The sequence below is a fragment of the Dermacentor variabilis genome, chromosome 8 (genome assembly GCF_050947875.1).
Source record: "Dermacentor variabilis isolate Ectoservices chromosome 8, ASM5094787v1, whole genome shotgun sequence".
Lineage (NCBI taxonomy): Eukaryota > Metazoa > Arthropoda > Arachnida > Ixodida > Ixodidae > Dermacentor > Dermacentor variabilis.
In genome coordinates this window covers 6,367,998-6,390,277 of record NC_134575.1, presented here as the reverse complement: position 1 = coordinate 6,390,277, position 22,280 = coordinate 6,367,998, and the positions used below count along the sequence as shown (strand labels likewise).

General features: G+C 43.8%; 1 protein-coding gene across 4 annotated transcripts in view; it reads right to left on the bottom strand.

Moving 5' to 3' along the window:
- The window catches only part of LOC142589545 (transmembrane protein 104), a 37,965-nt gene that overhangs the window by 11,824 nt on the left and 3,861 nt on the right, over window positions 1–22,280 (bottom strand). For 2 of the 4 annotated variants that reach the window (XM_075700987.1, XM_075700990.1), the window contains exons 2-10: window positions 20,171–20,292; window positions 17,850–17,988; window positions 15,207–15,341; window positions 13,130–13,202; window positions 12,854–12,921; window positions 12,743–12,773; window positions 11,749–11,848; window positions 7,567–7,696; window positions 5,782–5,875 (exon numbers count right to left, since the gene is read on the bottom strand). In XM_075700987.1, the coding sequence (XP_075557102.1) occupies window positions 5,782–5,875; window positions 7,567–7,696; window positions 11,749–11,848; window positions 12,743–12,773; window positions 12,854–12,921; window positions 13,130–13,202; window positions 15,207–15,341; window positions 17,850–17,988; window positions 20,171–20,292 (892 nt within the window). The remainder of the gene's footprint in view (window positions 1–5,781; window positions 5,876–7,566; window positions 7,697–11,748; window positions 11,849–12,742; window positions 12,774–12,853; window positions 12,922–13,129; window positions 13,203–15,206; window positions 15,342–17,849; window positions 17,989–20,170; window positions 20,293–22,280) is intronic. The other 2 variants (XM_075700988.1, XM_075700989.1) reach the window with 2 other exon arrangements.

Sequence of the window (22,280 nt, the reverse complement as noted above, 5' to 3'; positions counted from 1 at the left end):
ATTTTCTTTAAATGCTATTTTTTTATTCTACAGAAACCAATGCATGTTCTTGGAAATTTTCACGTGTTCTGGATTGATAACTTAGTTGTAATACTGTTTAGATCAGACCTACAAGCTAAATTTTTGCTGACAGATGCACAAAAAAAGCTCTTTTCTTTTCTGCGACATGCAGCTGCGGCACTACATTTTGGATAGCAGCGACTGCAACCAGAAAGGCTATGTTCCTGGTGTCTACTGGTCACAGTTAAAATTGCAAATATTCTCCCATTTTGTGTTCCTGTTTACTAAAAATGAGCTTAATTTGGTTTTCTTCTTTTTCTGAGAATAAAAGTTTTGGTTCCCAGCAGCTAAAGCTGCAATTCTTGCGGCTTGTAGCTGAATTTACAGAACACAGGGATAGGAGTGAAATTTTTTAATTAGCCCTCTGAAAATGCTTAATTTCACCTTAAACTGGAGCATCAAGTGGCCATGTTTGCAACATGAAACTCAAACTATAGTAGGGCAACTAAAAATTATATAAAAAAAGTACTCCTACCCCTGTGTGCCCTATGCTTTGTAGTTTCTAGGCAAGTGCCAATAGTAACCACCTGAAAAGTAGTTTTTCTGTTATTGTACCTACAAACAATAGTTATATTAATTATCTCTAAAGATAATTAACTACAGAAAAGGCAACTGCATATTTGAAATCAGCATGAAAAAGTGAGCCAGATTACTAAGCTTTGTTACATTAACTCAAAAAGTAAAAAATAAATTATTTGAGAACAGCGCCCCCCCTTAAGTGCGACACACGCGAGGTCCTCCGGGATGCTCACCCACGCATCCATAATTCACTTGCACAGAGTGGCTGGCGATGCCCGCTTCAGCAATCTGGTCAGCATCACTTTGGGTGCACCTGACTGCAGCCATCGCTTAACATCGCTCGACCCACTCTTTGAAGAGCTTGTTTATGTCAGCGACTAGAGGCTTTCGCTAGCTTGTGTGCATGGTGTGCTGCATGGGTGTGCACCAAGGAGGTTAAAGGGAAACTGCTGGAGTGGAAGCTCCCATAGCTTCGTAACAGCAAAGGTGAAGCCGATGCTTGCCCCTCCTTCACCTGAAATACAGCCTTATTGGGTGATGTTTGCTTACAGATTAAGTGATTTGGCTCTGTTATTGTTATGCTAGGCTAATTAGAAAACAAAAGCTGGTTGTTCCCAACGAAAATCGTAATTACTTCTTAATATTGATGACGTTCTCCCCAACGCAATATGCCACAGTATTCAGATTTCACTCTAAAACCAGTAATACAGAGGTACATGTAGATAAGTATGTCTGGTAAAACAGGCGATGATAAATCAAGGAGGTTGATTAACTCATGGGAAGTGTGCGACGAGCGCTTCATCATTTTTATTTGTAGTTCTACCGTGCCCCTCCTGTGCGGTTTCACCTTCGGGACATAGTTTCCGCTCCAGCAGTTTTTCTTTAACTTCCTTGGTGTGCACTCACCAAGTCAGCACATTATGGAGGCCTAACCCACTCAGTCTCTAGGTGGCACTTCCGGTGTGCACTCACCAAGTCAGCACATTATGGTGGCCTAACCCACTCAGTCTCCAGGTGGCACTTCCTGTATTGCTAATGGACAATGAGGATCATGGAAGCCATGCAGCAATAATGAAACCAAAAGTTTACGAGCCCGATTTTTGGCAGCAATTTTTGTTTGGATCCAAATAGAGTATGAGGCGGAAACTTGACACTAATAATTGAAAAAAAATCTTCATATTATATATACAGGTCTTTACTGTAACCACACAAGGTACCAAAAGCCACGAAAGAGGCAGTTAACCCAAGTGCCACTAATGTATAATGCCATGTCAGTGGTGCACTGCTATAGCCTTTAGGTCCATAGGAGAAGTAAATGAGACTGGTGCTTCACTGCGCAAGAGCCATGAAAATGTAAGAAAAGGGAACATATCAATGAGCTTTTACTCTAGTGTCTGCAAGCAATGTTCCTTCCCTGCACTCTCTTACAAATTGAAGAGCTCGCATCACATTTACATCATCATTTTTGAGCCGTGCAATGCATTTCCAGTGGAAGTTTCGTGTGTGCTGCGTTTCATGTTAATCCCCAAGTTGTGCACATTGCTGCTAGCTGTTTGTGCACAACATGGTCTTGTGATGCCTTTTCTGAAGAAAAGTGCGGCTTGTTTTCTCGAAAAGAAGGGCATGTGGGCATTTATTTTTGCATGCTATATGTCAGTAATACCGTATTTACCCGCGTATAACCCGCCCCTGCGTATAACCCGCACCCCTAACTTTGAACTCGGCGGAAAAAAAAAAAAAAAAAAACTCGCGTATAACCCGCACGTTTACCTGAAAAAAAAAAAAAAATGAGCGCTAGAAAGATGCAACTCACACTCAGTGATCATTTCGTTTTCAGAACATTTATTCAAACGACCGCCACCACGTCACTGGTTATCCGATTCTTAATCGTCGCCGCTCTCACTACTGCCATCCGAGGCTTCATCGCCACTCTCAAAGACGTAGTCGTCCTCGGAACCATCCAGACTATTACTGATCGCACATTTTTTAAAGCTTTTGCGCACCAAATCTGCCGGTATCGCTTTCCACGCATCCACGATCCACTGGCACAGCAATGGAATATCAGGCCTTCGCACGCGTCCCGTCGGTGTGAGGGCGTAAATGCCGTCGGCCATCCACTGGGCATACAGCCGCTTCACGTGTGCCTTGAACGGCTTGTTCAGGCACACGTCGAGTGGCTGTAGCATGGACGTCATGCCGCCAGGTATTATGACGAGGTCGGTGCTGGTCTCGGCAAGGCGAGCCTTCACCGCATCAGTGCAGTGGCCTCTGAAGGAATCTAGTACGAGCATCGACCGGCGTGCCAGCAAGGCACCTGGTCTTCGCTCCCAGATTACTCGAAGCCAGTCACCGACTAGGCCACTGTTCATCCACGAATTTTCTTCCGCACGCACAACGATTCCTGGGGGCAGTGGAATGCTAGGTAGCGTCTTGCGTTTGAAAATCACATACGGGCGCAGTTTCGTGCCGTCAGCCAAAGCGCATAGCATGACTGTGCAGCGCAGCTTGGCATTTCCGCCGGTCAGCACGCTGACTGATTTGGAGTCCTTTTTTTCCATGGTCGTGTCCATCGGCATCTCAAAGTACACAGGTGTTTGATCAGCATTTCCCACCTGAGACAGCAAATAGCTGTGCTCCTTCCGAAGTGCGATCACATATCGTTGAAAGTTCAACAACTTTTCCTCGTAGGCTTCAGGAAGCCGCTGGCACATGGTTGTTCGCCGCCGCATAGAAAATCCATGTCTTCGCATGAAGCGCTGAAGCCATCCACGGCTTGCACGAAACTCACGTGGAATGTTCAATTCCCGGGCCAACTTCAGGGCTTCCATTTGCGCCATCTCAGTCGAAACAGCGTGGCCACGACTTCTTTGCTCCTCAATGAACTTCGCAAGCTGCGTCTCGAGGTGGGGGTACGCGCCAGTCTTCGGACCCCGAAACGCTCGCCTGTTCCGGTTCGTTGCTTCGAGACTCTCTTTTTTCTTCCTCCAGTCGCGAATGCACGACTCGTCGACGTCATGCTGTCTTGCAGCAGCTCTGTTGCCGATTTCTTCGGCAGCGGCTATAATCTTTAGCTTCTCTTTCGCTGTGAAACACTGCCGTCGAGTCGCACTCATGATGCCAAAACAAAGCAGGCAAACAGTGCAAACTGGGGTAAGTACACTAAACAGCGCCTAACGCGAGGCTCAACAATGCTGGCCTTTCGTTGGCCCTTCATCGGCTTGACAAGCGTCGATGACGATGGGGATGGCGGACTACACGGGGAGGCCGCCGCACATTGCGGTGAAGCCGACCCCCCCCCCCCCCCCAAGGAAAAAATTCGCAGATAACCCGCACCCCCACTTTTTAAACGCGTTTTTTCACATTTTGGTGCGGGTTATACGCGAATAAATACGGTACCTTGCGGACGCAATCATCACTGTAGTCTGTTTGTAATGCCCAAACCTGGTGAGCAATGCTAGGAACATTAAAGGTGAACACTAACTTAAACTGAAATACCTTACCGAGTAAATCAGCCTTCATTTAGTGTGAAGGGAAGACAGCGCTTCGCCTGCTCGACTTAACTTGGAACCGAAGTGCACGTATCATTCATGACCTCCAGGGTTGTTAGTGCAGCACAGGAGCCCTGTTCTGTGCCAGCAATCTTGCAAGCCACGCTCTGCCACCCCTGGCGACTGAGAGGGCGGCAGAGATAAGACTCCACATGTCTGCAAACCGCATAAAGTGGCAAGAAGAGGCAGAGAACAGACCTCTCCTGGGGTACACATAACACAGCACCGGCGACGTCACAGTGTGACGTCTTCAGCGCATGTGCAGTAACCCTGGTTGGCAAAACACAGCCTTTGCCAGCCTTCTGCGTGGTGCAGTTGCACAGTGCTTGCTGTAGGTGGGTGCCACGTGGGCGAGTGTTTTCTTTTTTGTTTTTTCTTCTTTTACGTGATCCTCCACAATTCTTTTTCCAGGCAGATTAGCAGTATAGTGTGTCGGAGAACATCAACACGTGCTAAACTGCGCGACGAAAACCTGGCGACACTGGCCTTTTTTTTTACGTGCGAATGTGAACCATGTGGTGGTCTGCGAGAGATTGTACAATGAAGAATACCAACTTGTCTATTGAAGTGTGGCACACTTGTGGTAAAGTGTGCGGCGAGAAACAGTAACAATATCAGCTTATTCTTGCGTAGGGAAACGGACCATATTATGCAATACGATTGGAAATACATCCCGCTTATGAGACTCAACGCTTGCTGTTAGTAATAAGGCCAGTCGTGGTGATGAGGCGCCGACATAACTTCAGGACCCGTAATTATTGAACAGGTGAGTCTGAATGAGACGTGATGATTAGCGAGCGCATGTATCTTAGTGCTATCTGCGCTGTGTGCAGAAAAATAGAAAAATAATTTCAACATAATCTATCGACTGAAAGGAACGACTATAAATGCGCTCCTAGCATGTTTTAAAAACTGTTGAAGCTGCGTGTATGCCTTTCACCACGAGAAATTTGCATTCCCACCCATCCATTCACCACCCAATTCGCATTCTAACAGAGACAAAGATTTGCGGCTAACGTTAGCCACACATCTTTGTCTCTGTTAGGATGCAAATTTCAGTATCTTCACAGCATGTGTGTTAATTTCAAGTAGTGTATTTTCATTGTTTTTTTGGCTTCCCCACCTCTTGGTACGTTTAACTGATGTCTTTAGACTGTCATGTTCATATGCTGCGGTATTTGCAATCACCTATGTATATGTTGTCAGTTTCAATAAAGATTTAGTTGAGAGTTAGCGCTCGTCCTGTTTGCTTCTAGTCTCTGTCCGTGTCACCTCGCACTACAATCTAAGATCATGTTACTGCGCCAACTCGCCCAACTTTTTATCCTTTTGCATGATGAATTTGTTAAACGATTTCATAACGTTATTCTATGAATATAATTTCTGGTTTAACTAACACCTTTATTGTTGCATAATGCATTCAACAGGAAACGGAGGCATATATCTATACTTATGATGCTGACAGTGGTTGCACTGCAACCTGAGTTATTGTAATAAATAGTGGCCTCAAAAGCCCATTGGAAATTTGGCATGTCAGCGAACAAGGTTGAACTACTGGTTAAACATAGAAACACTAGCAACACTCATTGTTGAGAGACTGCCAAATTGGCTCTACAGATCAGTTCATGCAAGTGAGTGAGAAACTTTTGCTCACCAATCCAGCGCATCAGGGTTGTGAAGATTTGCAAGTACTTTGTCTTCTGCACGTTGAAGAAGGTGAACGGCCCAACGAGGCCCAGGAAAGCCAACTGAAGCAACACGCAGAATAAGAGAGGTTGGTCGCTGTCAACTTAAATTTGAACACCTTGAATGAACACGCACTGAGTGCAGACCACTTTGCAATAATCATGAGCATGAGTTTGCTGGGCCAGTTTGTGCACAGCTTTATGAATGGCGAGGCTAAATGCTTCAAAGTAACACTGATGCTATGAAAGACACATTGGTGGATGGCTATGCACTAATACGAATAATGTGGGGTCCTTAAATGCGGACCCAAGTCTAAGTAGAGTTGGCCACAGAGATTTACAAAACACAATTTCTACAACAAATGTGAGTTTCTTCTCTGTTAAGGTGCGGTGCTCCTATTTAATTAATTAATCTGCAAGTAAAAGAAATACAGTCAATAAAAACTGAATTCAAGAATATGTGCCCAAGCCTCGCCATATTGAGCTTTATTTCAAGTCTTGCATGGCATAAACTTTTGTGACTAACTAAATAAGCATTTCTGTACTCGGGCCTCGCCAAAATGCAGCCCGCTGTGGCTGCAAATCAGAACTGTGGCCTTAAAGGACCCCTCAACAGGTCTGGCCGTCTTGAGCTGACAAGTGCAGAGCATAAATGCGCGCTAATGATCGTGTTTGCAAAGAATTACATTGCTACGTACTGCAGAAAGGAGCCGGATGGAGATGTTGCTCGTGGTGATAGATGACTGAGCATTATTCAAGGCAATATCTGTTATTTGTGTGATCTGTTGCTTGAATTGATGAATTGAAGTTTAGAGAAATAATAAAACATGCAAATGGCATGTCTGCGTGTTTTTTGTTTTACTTCACACTGAAGCAAGACAGATGTACTTCCGCTTCGTCTGCATGTCCTCACGGTCGTGCAGTCACATGCACAGGTACCGAAACTACAATTTTCTACCATGTTCCAGTGCGTGACCGTGCTCTGCGATCTGCTTGTTCTGCCTCAGTATTCATGTAGCACTGCATTATACCGCTAGTCCCGTGTCCTTGAGCACAGCGTGCAAAATCGTGCGCTGCGTTAAACTTGCTAAATCTCGCTGCGCGCTGCACTGCAAGACAATCACCACAGCTCCCTCGCAACGCCATCAAAAAAAAAAAAAAAAAAAAGGAAAACCGCAGCACTGGAAAAAAAAAGAGAAAGGAAAGCGAGGAGAAAAAAATGGAGTCGGGGCCTGTGACATATGCGCCATGCAATCCTTGAGGTCCGGTATGGGCGAACGCAGGGAAGGAATTTCGCTTGCGGAGGCTAGACGGGGCGAGTGGAGAGAGTCTTGCAATGCAGTGGAGCTCGCCTCCTGAAATTATGGGTTCGTGGCACTGAAATATTTTTATCTCGGCTATTAATGAGCTGATCTGAAAAAATTTAGCGGCAGAATGCTCCCTAGAGGACCACTTCCAGCATATAACCAAAATTTGCTATGGGGCCTGGTGAGGGGCCCTTTAAGCTTAGCAAAGGACTGCAACAGCCACTTATCAACTGTAATGCATACCACACGGCTTAAATTCAAGGAGTACCACAACATGACAATGACAACAGGTCAAGAGCATTAACATTCTGCTAAGCCTGTATTTGCAAACTAGCCTTCTGCTAGAGTTCAGTGTGTGACAATATTTTCGCTCACACAAAGACAATTTCGCAACCCCAGCCTTGCACAGCAGAAAAGACTAGTCATAGAGAGGATGGAAATCCCTACCAAAAATATCCTGTAAGCATTTCCACGAGTGATGGTGGAGCTTTTCCAGCACGGCAGGTCATTTGGATGAGTTTCGTTTGAGATGTTGGCCACAGTGGTTAAGTTTTCTACAGAAGTCGCTGGTAGTTGGCTACGACAAGGACAGGAAAACAATTTCATTAACTAGCATTTCACTTCAGTGAATGCAAGTACCAAACCTGTGTGAAAGTTCTCGAAAAACACTACTGGGGTGCGATCGGAGATGGTTGTTTGGCGAGTTCGTTTGGTTACCGGCGCGCGCGATTGGCCTACTCTGTGCTGACGTCGCCAGCTGCGGGGCGCGGCCACGTTTTTGGCGACGTCAAAATGACGACACGCTCCTGTCAATCATCCTCCCACCAAGCATTTTGTCTGCTAGGCGCCGAACGCGACGGGAGCTGGGAAGTTTGGAGCGTTCATACAGCTTCGCATGGCGCGTCTGGTGGATTGGATTGGATCATACAGGCGGCCTTTTCGGCTGCGGAATGGCACGTTTGAATCCAACCCATAATTTAATTCGAGAAAGTGGCGCTTCCGTTGGGAACTTAGGTTGTTGCGCTGGCGTTTCTAGAGGAAGGAGGAGAGCGGGTGGTGGTGCGAAACGCATTTGAAGAAATGGCAGAAAGTGAATTCCGGCATCGTTTTGTTTCCCGAAACAAATAATTCGTTGGTTGTATAGAGAAATCGACAACATCATCGGTGCCAGCAAGCAACTGGAATGTTGTCGCTGCCTCTTGAAAAGTGCACCACTCTTCCCGTCGTTTTTTCTTTTTTCTTCTCGCTGTGCGCGACACCACCTAGAAACGACGCAAAGAACCTAATAGTTATAGATTGCAGTAGTAACACGTACTACTATTTGAAAACGTGTTTGGGCTTGAGAAGAAAAAATACATTTTTTTTTATAAAGATTTCATTTATTTGGAAGGCGAGAAACATTTGGTGTTGTATTATACTGTTTGCAAGCAGATGACAAACGACGGAAGTAAACTTCCAGGGAGGTCACCGCTTCCCGATTGGCTGCTCTCTCCGCCCCGCTGTCACAAATTTTGCATACTGCAACTTTGTGACATTGCAGCAACTGAACAGAATGCGTATCGAACAAAATATCTCCGATCGCGCCCCAGATGTTACTCAGCCCAGTGTAGTGCACAACATTTGCTAGGGTACTTTTATAACGATGAGACATTAAACAAACATGCAATAACCAATACAATCTTCTGTGGAACAGGACCTCGCGAACAATATAGTCAGGCAGAACACAATGCATAAACAAAATTCTACCTTTGAATTATAATCTAGCTTATGCACTAAGACACAGTCATTTATTCCAGCAAAATTTTACATGAGGACCTCCCCCCCCACCATTTCCCTGGGTACCAAAAATACTCAATTTCACCGAGTTAGGAGAAAGCTTCAGCTTGGGCCCAATGCCGCCTATTCAAATACATGTAAAATGCAGAAATGCAAAAAACAAGTAGAAAAACAAGTAGTGGGCCGATTTTAATTATATTTGTTGCATTTGAAGGGGCCTTGAACCACCGCTCGGGCTTGGTGAAATAACGTAGTCCGTGGGTAGCAGACACTGCTGTGAACATCTCAGCCAACTTTTGTTGTCGTATGCGGTGTGTGGAGCTTGCAAGCAGATTGCGAAGTTACCTTTCTCTCACACGCTCTCTTTTCAACAGAAGGCCCTGTCCTCACTTTCTTCTGGGTGCTTTATTTTGTCATCGGATGCTTTATTTCGTCATTCCCTTAAGCCTGCTTCCCATGTAAGTGACGGCGCGGCGGTGGTCGCAGTGACTGAATGGGGCCACTGCATGCAGACGTAGCTGCGTTTCACATGCTTTGTCTCGGCGCGACGCATGCCGCTTTGATGCACAGTGTTGCTTGCGAAAAGTGCCCGTGAGCCGCGGGTTTCAGTGGTCTTCAAGAGCTGCGCCTTGCTCCGCATTTCCATGTTTTGGCATGTTTGAGCTGTGGGTTTGATTGGCGTATTGAGTTGGAGGTGCTCCACTTTCGTGCTTATAAACCTTGCAAAAAATAAAAACACTATCGAACGGTTAGTACAACTTTTTTAAATTCACATTTATGTCTTCTAGCTCTTTCTAGGTGACAGCTTAAATGTCTTGCTAAGTACACGTACACAGAATTAGCCACATGGCAGCAAATGATTGGGTTGGTTCGTATTTCTGCCATCTGGGCTTGAAGCATGTGCATGTCTGCCAATGGCTCTCGTTTTCGAATGCCGCAAGGCATTAGGGCGCCATCTCGGCCACCCGGATGCAAAAGGGCTATGGACAGCTTTCAAAGAAGCTTGTGTCCCTTTCTGCCTATAGGCATTGTAGTAGAAAGGCAGCGACCCTTGCAGAGCGTGGGGTATGTGACCTTTAACTGAAGAAATAAGACCAAACAAAACTACGAACACACTAGCTCGAAGTTGTAAAGAAGAAGAAGAAAAAAAACACCTACATGTGCTGCAAACAAAACGTATGGACTTCTGTTTCGTCTCGTCTGTCCAGACCCTTATGGGGTCGCCATCGGAGGGAAAAAGAGGCAAGAAGAAGAAAACAGCCTGTGCACACAATATGGCTCCAAAGAATGGAACTCGAAAGCGACGGAAGCAAATGGCAATTCTGAGGCCCCAACAGACATGGCTGATTCGAGTGACGCCGAAATTTACTTTATGGAAGTATGCGTCACTTGCGGTGATGAGTCCCTTCCGCTTCAGTCCGCAACGTCTTCCCAAAAAACCCTCCTCTTAACTTCGTTGCGAAAATCCTTCATTTTAGCATCCCAAACAAGTGGACACAGCACAACTTGAATGATGAACAGCTCGATGAAGACCGCGTGAGACATTTCAAACTGGCAGCAGACATAGTCTGTTCAAGTGGACAAGTTCCCTGGTAGGGTCCCCGGTTCCCCGGCGCCCGCTTCGGCCAAGCCCCTGCCACGCGATCTTAATGTCACTGCTCAAGGTGCTCCCCCATTGGTTGCCACTCTTGCCGCTAACAAATTTTTCCAAATGTTTTGATCATGATCGCAGCGGTGTGTGCAGCTCAGAAAACTGGCACTGGGAAAGGAGACTTGCTTGCACACCATTTCTGGCCCATTTCCGGAAATTGCTTGCATGCTTTAGGAAACAGGCTTTAGATGGCTGCTATTGCCTGATAGCCGACATCAAGCTGTAGTAGGCTACATGGCGTAGATACTGCGGCCACAGTAGGGTGCTGCCATGAGTCCATCGGCTAAGCGAACTGCGGCTTGCTGACAACCACCACGTTTGGCTTATGCTTAGCATGTCGTAAGCACCAAAGGCGGAAGTCATGGCATCTATGTTAACATCCAAAATGATATTTGAAGTGCGCGCCACGGTGACATGTAGAAGGCAGATCGTTGTGGGCACGCCCTACTGCGCCGTAGCCTTTGCAGCGCAAGGCATTGAAGAAGGAATGGGAGAGCAGCGGAGGCTGTGTTTGGTTGCCTGTAACTCTGCTTCCGCTGAATGCATTCAAGTACTTTTTGCGGCAAAGTATTTCTGAAACAGCCTATTTTCCCTTTTAATGCCTTTTTTCACTTCGATGAAAAGTGGTTCAGGGCCCGTTAAAGAAAGTTAAATTCTAGTGACTGCCGTAAGTGGAATCTTGATTGAGGTTCTGAATTTTTTTTTAAATTGCCCCAAATTGATAAGCTTGGAAAAAAAAAAAAACCAGAAAACCAAACGTTTACAAATTCGTAGCTCTACACCAAAAAACATATTGCAGTTCTGTAAACTGCAATTGTTAGATCATCTAAAGCAGACAATTTGGTACATTAATTTACAGCTAACATTAATTTATTACTCTGTTTGCAATGGTCTTGCAAAAGTCCTATTCACAAATTAGTAATACATTTCACGGGAGTGTGTAATATTTCAATTTTGTTCACTTTAGATGCATTATTAAATGCAGCTTACAGAATCTTTGTCATGCTTCATTGCTGAGCTACAGAACCATCAATTGCATTGTGATGCAATTACCAATGACACATCATTCTAGAGAATAGAAAAAACAGCTAATTTTTAATGTCTGCGCTTGATTAATGCATTATATCACTAAATGGTGCAAAGTGAATGCAGGTAAGCTTCCGAATCCGACGAGTTCAGAAAACAATACAAGAGCAGCTTACCATGCTACGTCACGAACAGACTTTGAAATGGCCGCACCGTATATGGCCAGGTCTCCATACAGGTACACAGCTATGCAGATGTAGAAGAGATTCACACCCACTGCCAAAGAGAAGCGATGTGAAATGAAAGTAATACAAACTCTCTGAGAAGAACAGCAAGGGCACTTCAGAACACAAAGCTTAGCAAGTTAGTACAATCACACGATGCAACAGACAATGAGGGTCGCATTGTGGGCTTGTTGGTAATGCATCTTGAGTACAACTTGGTTTTCAATAGTAAGACATTGTTGGAAGTTAGTGCCATGTGCGTGTTTGTGTGTCTTTTAATTGCACTAGGGCAACACCTATTCAAGCAACAGACAATGAAGGAAAAATGTGCAGAAAAGCAGAGAATGTTCACAACTTGAGCACTCACGAGCAAACACAGAGTTAAACAACCAAAGAAAAAGGGAGACAAGTGCTCACACAGCTAGGCGCTTCTTTCATTTATCAATACATTGGTTATGCTGTGAACACACAAACAAGAGGAAGCTGCTTGCTGTACACATTGCTGCATAGTATTGAACCAGATTGGAACAGCTGCAATAAACTTTCAGCATAAATATTTTTGCAAGATGTTCTTAATTTTGGAAATTAGATACTATCTCAATTGATTTCAATGAGACATTGCTCCAACATTGCATTAACAAAACATGCTCTGCAACAGCCAGCATAGGAAGACTTTCTATCATCTGCTACCTAATGAAGCCAGCCTCCAATAAAATCTTCGAAGCCACTTGACAAAGCCTGTTCATAGGTAATGTACTGGGGGCCCTTGAAGAGGCTTTCGTTTCTTCAAAGCCCCAGTGATTCAGGGGACCAGTGCTCCTCAATGCCTTGAGGCTCAGAGTACGAGGTATGCTAAAATGGCCTGGCAACAGATCCTGTCTTTTGTGGAGTGGCTTTGAAGCTTTTTGAAGACTACTGCACAAGCAGAGACATGATGAGACTTCACCTTTGCTGAAAAAGAGGGACGCCATCTTGCCCTGTGCAAAGAAAAGAGCTTGTAAAAGAACTGAGCACCACTTGAATCAAAATTGGTGAATAAAATAAAAAAGATTCGTACCAGCTCGAAGCGTTCAGTGATGGCAAAATAGTTCACATGTGAGGACTCTGCCATTCGCTCTGCTGCATCTGAAAACAGGTGAAAAATGTTTGATGCAGTAACCTTAGGCTGGGCTCCAAACTTGCCCCCATAATCCATCTACAAGTGATAAGTTTTGCAACCCTCTAATCCAGGAGGACAGGTGCCAACAGCCACACACTCGCAATATTGTATTGTAACCTAACATTGTAACAAGTAACCTAAGAGCAGGCACAAAAAGTAAAACATTGACTCAACTGCTTAAGAGAAGAGGCACTCGTTCATCCTCATCTACACACTTGGAGATGATGTCATCCGTCCTGAGTTCGTTCTGCGAGGCAAACCGAGAAAGAGAAAGAAAGAAATAAGGTTCAACTCTAAGATAAACAAGGCAGCAGACAGATAAACAAGGAGCAGACTCCGAGCTTCCACAGCACACCATGCACTGGGCAAGTCTTCTACCCCCCAATCCCGTTCCATCTCTACTCCTCTGCAGTGCACTAGAATAAATGTTCATATTAATGATTATGCTTCAATAACAAAAAGAAAGAAAGCCCTTTATATGCAAATTCTGCATGTGCTCTTAAAAGCTCTTCGTGTACAAGTGTTCCACCTTCAGTGTTTTATGTTGCAATGGCATTGATATAAAATAAAAACATGGCACTGACAATTACTAGACAATGCAGTGGGCAATGCCAGCTCCGGTAATGCTAGAAGCACAGCAAGAATGTGCCCTGAACACTGCCATTGACTGACGCTCGGTAGCGATGACTTCACCAGGTGCCGCTGGCATTGCTCGCTTGATTAAAGTGTAGATGTCTGACTACACAAGCAAACTGAGTGATGAAGCGGTTCTGTTCAGACAGCTGTCATAAAACGTAAGCATCACCCTCCACCTGCTTCCGTAGGACGTCCTCTCCCAGAGACCAGCAACTGCCGCAGTCCTGTGTCAGCCCCACACAGTGTGTCCCATGCATCTTTCTTGCCGCTAATTCCCCGCAACAGTTACAAAAGCAGATTTCACAATCATGTCACTTTAACTAATCCTTTACATTTGTTTTCTTTACCTTGACACCTACTGCGTCACTCTAACAGACCACTTGTTATTTGTTCTCAATATAGTGAGATCTCGATAGTTTTAACTTTCTTAAATCGAATAAACGAATAATTGGAATGGTCCAAGCAAAGTCCTATGTACTTGAATAGAGAAAAACTCCCATGAATTCAAACTCCAAAAAGGCCGCAAGGGTTATGTCCACAAAAAAATTTCGCACGCCTATGAAACAACTTTTGGACAAACTCGAGCCAAAGAAGAAGGTTTGATATGTCGTTAGCAGGGCGGCTGATTGAGCAAGTTGGAGATTCATAATCTTGAGTGCTTGTCCTTTTCACTTGTCTTGTCCACGTTTAAAGTTTCCGCCGTACACTCACAAGTAAAAATGACGACAAAAGACGCTTGGGGAGCCGACACTGAAACAGAGCCAGCAGAGGGACGTGCACCCTCTTTTCCCAACTGGCTGAAAAGGCACAGGGAAGAGGTTCTCAGTGCGCACTTAAACACGTTGCTGCATGCTCACCCACTCTCCCCTCCAAGCGTGCACTTGACCACACCATCTCCAAAATAGAGCAGGAGGGAGAATGGCATGTATCAAGCCAAAATCCTTCTCGGCTCACTCTTGCATGTCTTCTCTCGCACCCACACCAAACAGTATGCACAAGCTTATCACACTAGTATTATATATGTAACCTAGGCGTCTCCAGCACATGGCGTCACACACTTATGAAGGAAATATGAGGCCTTTTTCAATACGAACCCCGTGACAATTTTGGTTTTGCACTCTTGATTGAGGGCTACATTTGAATGGGCTCTCCTTAGTTTGAACCCCGGTTCTAAATAAATTTGCAGTCCCTTTAGAGTTTGAATTAACAAGATTATACTGTATTACAGGACATGGCCCACTCCAATTCCTTTAATCTTAGCATGTGTGCCACATTAAAAGCACATGAGCCAGCACACAGCAATGGAAACTACAGCACAAGTGTACAAGCAGACTGATCAACACACCGATAAAGCATTCCATAGCAGAAATCCCACAGCAAGAAACAAAATAGAAGCGGGGAAGAAAAACAATAAAGGAGCAGAAAATGAATGTGACATCACAAAACAGGCTCAAGGCACGTATCTTGACAGCACAACATGTATGGTGCCAACATATGTATACACAGTCGCCAAGCCTCCAAGACCCAAAGTGTAGCAACGGGAAGTTGGCTGTCGTCCGCCACCAGATACAGTGTCCGTAGCCAATACTGACATCCATGCGCTCACTACTCACACAGTTACCCTTTCAATCTGAATGGCCAGATAGTTTCGCTTTGATAGTTTGGCCTTCATGGCCGCTGAGCGACCTACGAGTTGCACGGTAGGCCACGCGCTGCATTTCAGGCACTTAGAGCACCCCGAGGCACAGTACTGGAAGAAAAAGAAAGCCAGGAGCATTGCAGACAGCGCAGCGGGCATTAGTGTGGCTGCCAAGACCATCATGTAAGGGATGATAATCAATATAGGTATGTCTTGATTTTCACTCTAGTAAAACTTTAACAAAGTGGTTCAAAATCCTGCAGACACTACACATTACCCCCTATGAAAGAAAGTTTCACTTGAACAACCTCAGCACGAGGCAGCTTCCATGTGTACGAACTTTTTCATGAGGTTAAGGAAGATAAGGTAAGCACAAGGGATGGTTTAAGTCTTTAACCTAGAAGCACTCAGCTGAATTATTGTGTAATTCTAAATGACGGGCCCAACATTCCAAAGCATCTCATGGGCCAACAAGAGAGGCTACAAATTAATTTCCACTACCTGATTTTTCTTTAATGCGCACCTAAATCGAAGTACACATGTGTTTCCACCTCCATCCAAATGTGGGAATCAAACCTCATTCTCGGCAGCCATAGCCACTGAACCACCACGGGAGGTCCATCGTGAAATTTGCAACAACGTCACGTTTAAAGTACAAGCCTCAATAAGTGCACCCTTTTATATTACTCTTTTTGTTTTGCCTCAATGTATAAGTGTTTGCAATGCTCGTAATAACAATAAAGCAATTGATAAATGCTTAGTAATTTTATAGCAATGTTCTGCACATGCTCTTGTTAACCCCTTCAGTTGCCAATTGATTATGTCTTGACAATTAGGTTCACCTCACTTCTTGCATCTTCAAAATCACAAAAAGCGTATAGCTGCGGAAAAGACTAAGAATTTTAGATTCTTGAATGAGTTTTGTCAAGTTTACAGAATATGGACTCCGTGCGAGAACTCTACAGGAACATCGCATATGAGAACAACGATTTTATGCCTATAATAGCATACCTGGAAAGCACGTATCAAGCCACCTGAAATAATATGCACTGTGTAAAACATGAAATACAATGAAAAAGGGGGACCCACTACATGGTGATATACTGACAAAGAGAGCAAACGCTCCCCTTTCAACTTCTTTCACCGAACATTATACATATTCGCACTCACAGCACAGGTCCAGTAATTGTTTCAAGATGTAGCCAACCTGCTTTAAATATTAATATTTTCATCAGTGCCTTTACTTTTCATGAGTTATCTTGAAGTGAAGAATTGTGTACACAGCGCCTAAAAGGGTTAAGTGAATTTTCACTTAAACCTAAAGTCTTGCTTTAAATTGCACCGCCATGCAAGTGGCACAGACTTTTCGGTAACCTGTCTTCACATGAAAAAGAAAAAAAAGAAATTGTAAAAGTACTTTTACTAAAGCTGACCAACAGCGCCCCCACCCAACTGTTGCTAGTGGTACTATCTCATAACACCTTAGTGGCAAGATACGTTAACTGGCCCGACAGCAGCTGCAGAAGTTATTTTCTTAACACTAAAGCAAGAAAACCAAACTATGGGGTTGTAGTGCCAAAACCACGATCTGATTATGAGGCAAGCCGTAAGGGGGACTCCACAAATTTGGACCACCTGGGGTTAACGTGCACCTAAATATAAGTAGATGGGTGTTTTCACATTTCGTTGCCATCGAAATGCAGCTGCCGTGGCCGGGATTCGGGTTCCCACAACCTCGTGCTTAGTAGTGCAACACCAAAGCCACTAAGCAACCACAATGGGTACACATAGCTTATACAATGCATTGAACAGTCTATATCTGCAGAATACGTCACACCTACTGGGACATGCTTAACGATAATTTGCTTCTATAACAAACACTGCACTTAAGCTAAGAGGAAAGTTAAGGTGTGGTATATGGTGTTTCACAACACAGTTGACTCAAACAATGATGCAGCAACTAGTCAAGCATCTGAAAGTCTTAAAGCCAAAGCAGAAGAAGGTGAACGATGTGCTCGTGCAATTAAACTGCAACAAGCCAGTATGCAAGCATAAAGCTAAAGCTCAACAAGCAAAAAGGGGGAGGGCATGGAGAAAGCTCTGCAACAGTGTTGCAGTATGGGAACAACCAAATAATGCCACACAAAGGAAATCAAGAAAAAAAATAATGTAAAGAGGGAGCACAGTTTATAGTGGTACGTGTTTATGCAAGTCTGCATACAGCAGTGACAAGGCATCACAGCCATGGCCATAATAATGCAAAACTTCTATTCCTTTTCAAAAGGCGTCTCTGGCTGGTTCAGAATAGTTCATGATAAAAATAAAATCAGACTAGAAGCTGCTACATTATACAATCAAACCTTATAACGAAATTGCACCTGTCATCAAAATACTTTACCTAGTATTAGTAGTTAATTACATAACTACTTCATTGTATCAATAATTTATTATGTGCTTGTTACATTGTGGTTTAACTGCATCAGCTCATATTGTAGCTGGTAGGACAGAGGATCCAACCTTTGGTACATTTACAACACTGCACAATTTTGCCAGAGATTCCTACTCTGTGCTGAAAGCGATGTATTGATACTGCAACAACTGTCAAAACAGGTGACTCACCACCATGTCCTCCTGCTTGGCCTGCGTGATGGTGCTCTCCTCCTCATCAACCACACGCTTGTAGTGCTGCAGCGTCTTCCAGTGAACAAGTGCATTGGCTGAAGCCATGGCCTCAATCACAAATGTCGTTGTCAAGTAGCTGCCAGAGTAGGCACCAGGACCAAGAAGAGCAGGAATGCAATGCACAGGGATAAAAAATACTAGTACAAGCATGCACTTACAGGAACACCAAAGGACAACACAATGTGCCTTAGTGTCTACATAATGGGGCACTGCAACACATTTTGAACATGGTTTTAAGAAAATGTTTTGTTTCCAATGTGTAGGGAATCCTGCCACGAACATGCAAGCTGAATGTTATTCCACTACACATGGAAGGGAGCCCACAATATTGCTCAGCAATATTTTTTGAAGAATTAGTAAAGCAGGTACTTGTAAACCATATTGGATGTACAGCGTAATAAAGAAAGAAGTGTCACAAATGACAGTGCTGTGTTGTCAGTACATTCTTTCATCTATCATGCAGGCAGTCCTGTCCTGGATGGCTTTTTGAAAAGCTGACAAAGAACAGCACGGTAGCGGCTGTTGAGTATCATGATGTATGTGAACTAACAAGCATAACACCAACTTGCATTAATGACAAATGTGAATTAGCAGATATTACATGACTTCCTTAATGTCATGAGAACAAGCTGGCCACCACATTCTAAGCAAGATAGTATTCTGCACTAGATACCATTGCAAGGATTTATTATGGAATAGTACACAACTAGGGTTCCGAGTTTTTGGATAAATCCTATAAAATTGGAAAAAATTGGGATTTCTGGGTCCACAGTTGTGACCATGTGACCGTGCCTCCTTACATTCACGGGGAAAAAAAAAAAAGAGTAACTGAAGGTGTTTGTCATGAAAACAATCTCGTTGCACAACTTGCTCATCCAAGCTGAGGCTCCTAAAGAAGAATTCAATAAAATCTTTCAGATAGTTAAGGAACTAGAAGCTGACTACACTTCTGCATTATGTGTACCACCTGCTTCCCATGCATCTTCAGGCAGCACTGATCTTCTCATAGATTCCACCGCTCGTCTCGAATGCACGGGCCACTACGTACTTTCAAGCCACACGACTCCTGTATGAACATTAGGCTGCAGTGTGTGCAACAATGCGCAAGAACAGTAAGGTGCACTGGTGGTAAAGAAAAAAGACAAAGAATAAAGGCAGTGTTCAGGCGACCATATTTGTCTCCATCTGCAACCTCCTGCTTGCGTCACGTATATAATTTTTTTTCCTGTCAAGGCTATTTTGGTGTACGGTGAAATTAAAGGGCAAATAACACTAGAAGGCACGATGGTATGGTACATGGTTACACTGCTAAGGCGGCACGCACATATGAGGACACGGACACAAAACAAATATGAACTTTGACATAAACACATGAAGTGAACAGGGAATGTGCAGTGTCCCCACGTATGCCGCCTTGACAGTGCAACCGTACGCAATAGGCCGCACCAACTAAGCCCCACCAAAGCACCCTTAAGAGACCAAAAAATCCCAATTTCATTGTGCTGTAAAAGAAAACTTCTATAAACCCCTGCTGTTGAACAAATGAGCTCCAGAAATCTGTACATAACAATTTTCAGATCTGTTTGCACTGCAAAGTGTTGTAAACATGAGGTCACCGTTCTTTTGAACATTACCAACTGCTCAACTAGACCATTAAAGAGCAAAATAAAAGTGTGCTTCCAACAGTCACTAGAAGTTGACTGCTTTAAATGCAATAAAAGCTTGTGGCCTAGTGAGAATATAAGGAGTATTTAACTGACAAAGCCCACTGCATTATTGCTGCTACACATTTGGATAGTCCAGGATTTTAATTTATGTAATGGAAATTTACCGCAAATGCAAAGCCCAAAGCATCATTTACACTGGCGAGAGCTTTTAGTTGTGGATATTGCAGCAAGCCAAATACTAATTAATTACTATACTAATTTTACTCACCTAACACTTAATTGTTTTTGGATGAACATGGCCAGACATAAAGGTGAACAAATTATTCAAATTTCCTTGATGTGGAATGGTGTTCAGGCTTTGTGGGGTTAAAGATGGATGGAAAGAACTAAATGTGTTGTTTTTAACAGTGAGTACCCCACTTTCCTTTCTGCCACTTATTTCGTTGTCTTCAGCTCCCTTTCAAGGTTCCACCCCCCCCCCCTTTTTGTGTGTGTGTGCGTGCACACGCGCGCGCATTATTAGGTTTCATGGAGAAGTACTGACAGAGTCAACTGGTTGAACACCTAACTCATATGAGTCGATTGACTTACCTCATAAATGCAAGCACAACAACAATGATGAGACTGAGGAGCCAGCCGGCATCTTTGAAAGCTGCAGGCATTGTGAGTGCCCCTGTGCCGACAATCAGGTTGAATATGTACACCAGTCCTACCTGGAAGAGAGCACAAGAACCACAGACCAAAAAGAAGCAAATTTGAGGCATCAGGACCCAGAGACACCATCACAACTTTGCAACGTTCATGCAAGATTCTGCCACCATGACATTCTAACAGTGCAGCTACAAACAACGTTCTTTCAACCTGCAAACCACAAGAACTTGCAAGATGTTCAGCACTGAAAGCATTCTGTCAGACTCAACCTTTGTCAGCATCAGCCTACTATCCATTCCAAGACTCCCAGTTATCTACAACCAGCTCAGTGTTGTGCCTTAATCTCACCACATCATGTGATCCTCTGCTGTCCTTGACTGCATCTTCCTTAAGGGCAAGGATGAACTTAACATCTACTGTACAAGTATATGGGAACAGAGAAATAATTTCACTTGGCCCCAACAGAACTTACTTCAATAAAGTCTGCTGCACTTAAAAGGAAAACCTAACGCTAACAACTGTAGGAAGCCCAGTCTTCAAGTTACTGCTGCTCACTGCACTAACCCGAGTGTATGATGTGAACAAATGTAAAAGGCGTCAATAATAACAAACACTAATCAGCAAAGTGATGGCACACCAATGCCAACTGTGCACAAGACTTGCACCTACAAAACAACGTTGCCATTACCTGGCTCCACAAGCTTCAAAACTGGCCCAAAATTCATTGCACAGTTGATAGAGCTTCAAGACAAAGAGGACTCAAGGAACAATAGCTATGATGCACAACAACAAGCCTTGGTCTACTTCAGAGTGACAATCTGAGTAGCTCTGTAAGAGCAAGGACAAACAAAGTATGACAACACGTGGTACTAGCTTCAAACTCATACTACTGCCTTGGTCTACTCCAAAGTGCTATACCATTTCCCCTGCATTTTTTACTAAGATACAAGTGAAACGATTTGAAACAGCACTACTGAAAGTTATGCATCTTACCGATTTGCGCAGTTCTGTTTTGTACCAGACTGCCTTTTGAAAGCAACCATACTGTATGAATCGTTCACAAAGCAATCACAACTAATCAATCACTGGAATCTCATGCTCAGGTTCTTGTATCAAAGTCAACGACTACTCTGACTACTTGGTGAATTGCTCATGAGACTGGAAACACTACTAAAAAACCTGTACAGCCCCTGTGAGGACTACCAGTGTGACAATATTAAGTGACACAAATAGTATGGATGCTCGTGGCCACACAGGAACCTCGTTCAACAGCACTGCACACGACCTTTCCAGAAGACGTGTTTACCACGATAAAGACAGAACGGAGACAGAAACGAAAACAACCCACACCAAACACAGACGAGAATGAAAGAGATGACAAAGGAAGCTCATTTTTATTCCTGCCCATGTTTTGTCTCTTCAAAAGTAAACCTGTCCTTTAGTAAACACCAACTAGGTCAACAAAAAGTTATTTTAAATGACATCGCTGGTGTACTCCTCTTCTGGAATTATTACGAAAGCGGGAATACACATCAAAGCACAAGTTAGTGCAAGTAAGAAAAGTAGTACAATGCAAAACAGAAACAAATTGGAAAAAGCACTAAGACTTCTAAATGGTTTAAGAGTGCTATGAAAGGGGCTTGTTCGTGGCTCTTCACACTTGCTTATGCGCTGGCACATTAATAAAAGCAAAGATATGAAACTAACAAGCTTACAGCTGGTTTGTTCTTGCCAGGTCACATGTATATTGGGGTTTACAATCAGATTACAACAAACAAAATTGAACGAAAATTTAAGAGGCACAAAGATCATGGACATATCCGCTGATGTAAAATAATAATCTAATAATAATAATCTGCTGATGTTAACTTGGCTTTGGACAAGCTTTTTGATTATCAATTGACACGCCTCCCACAATCTTTTTACATGTTTACTACTACTCCTGCTGAAGTCATCTCTGTAATCAATAACCTAAAAGTCACAAGTGTCGGTCTTGACGATATTGGGCCATGTCATATAAAGTTATTTGCTTGTCCAATATCTAATATTC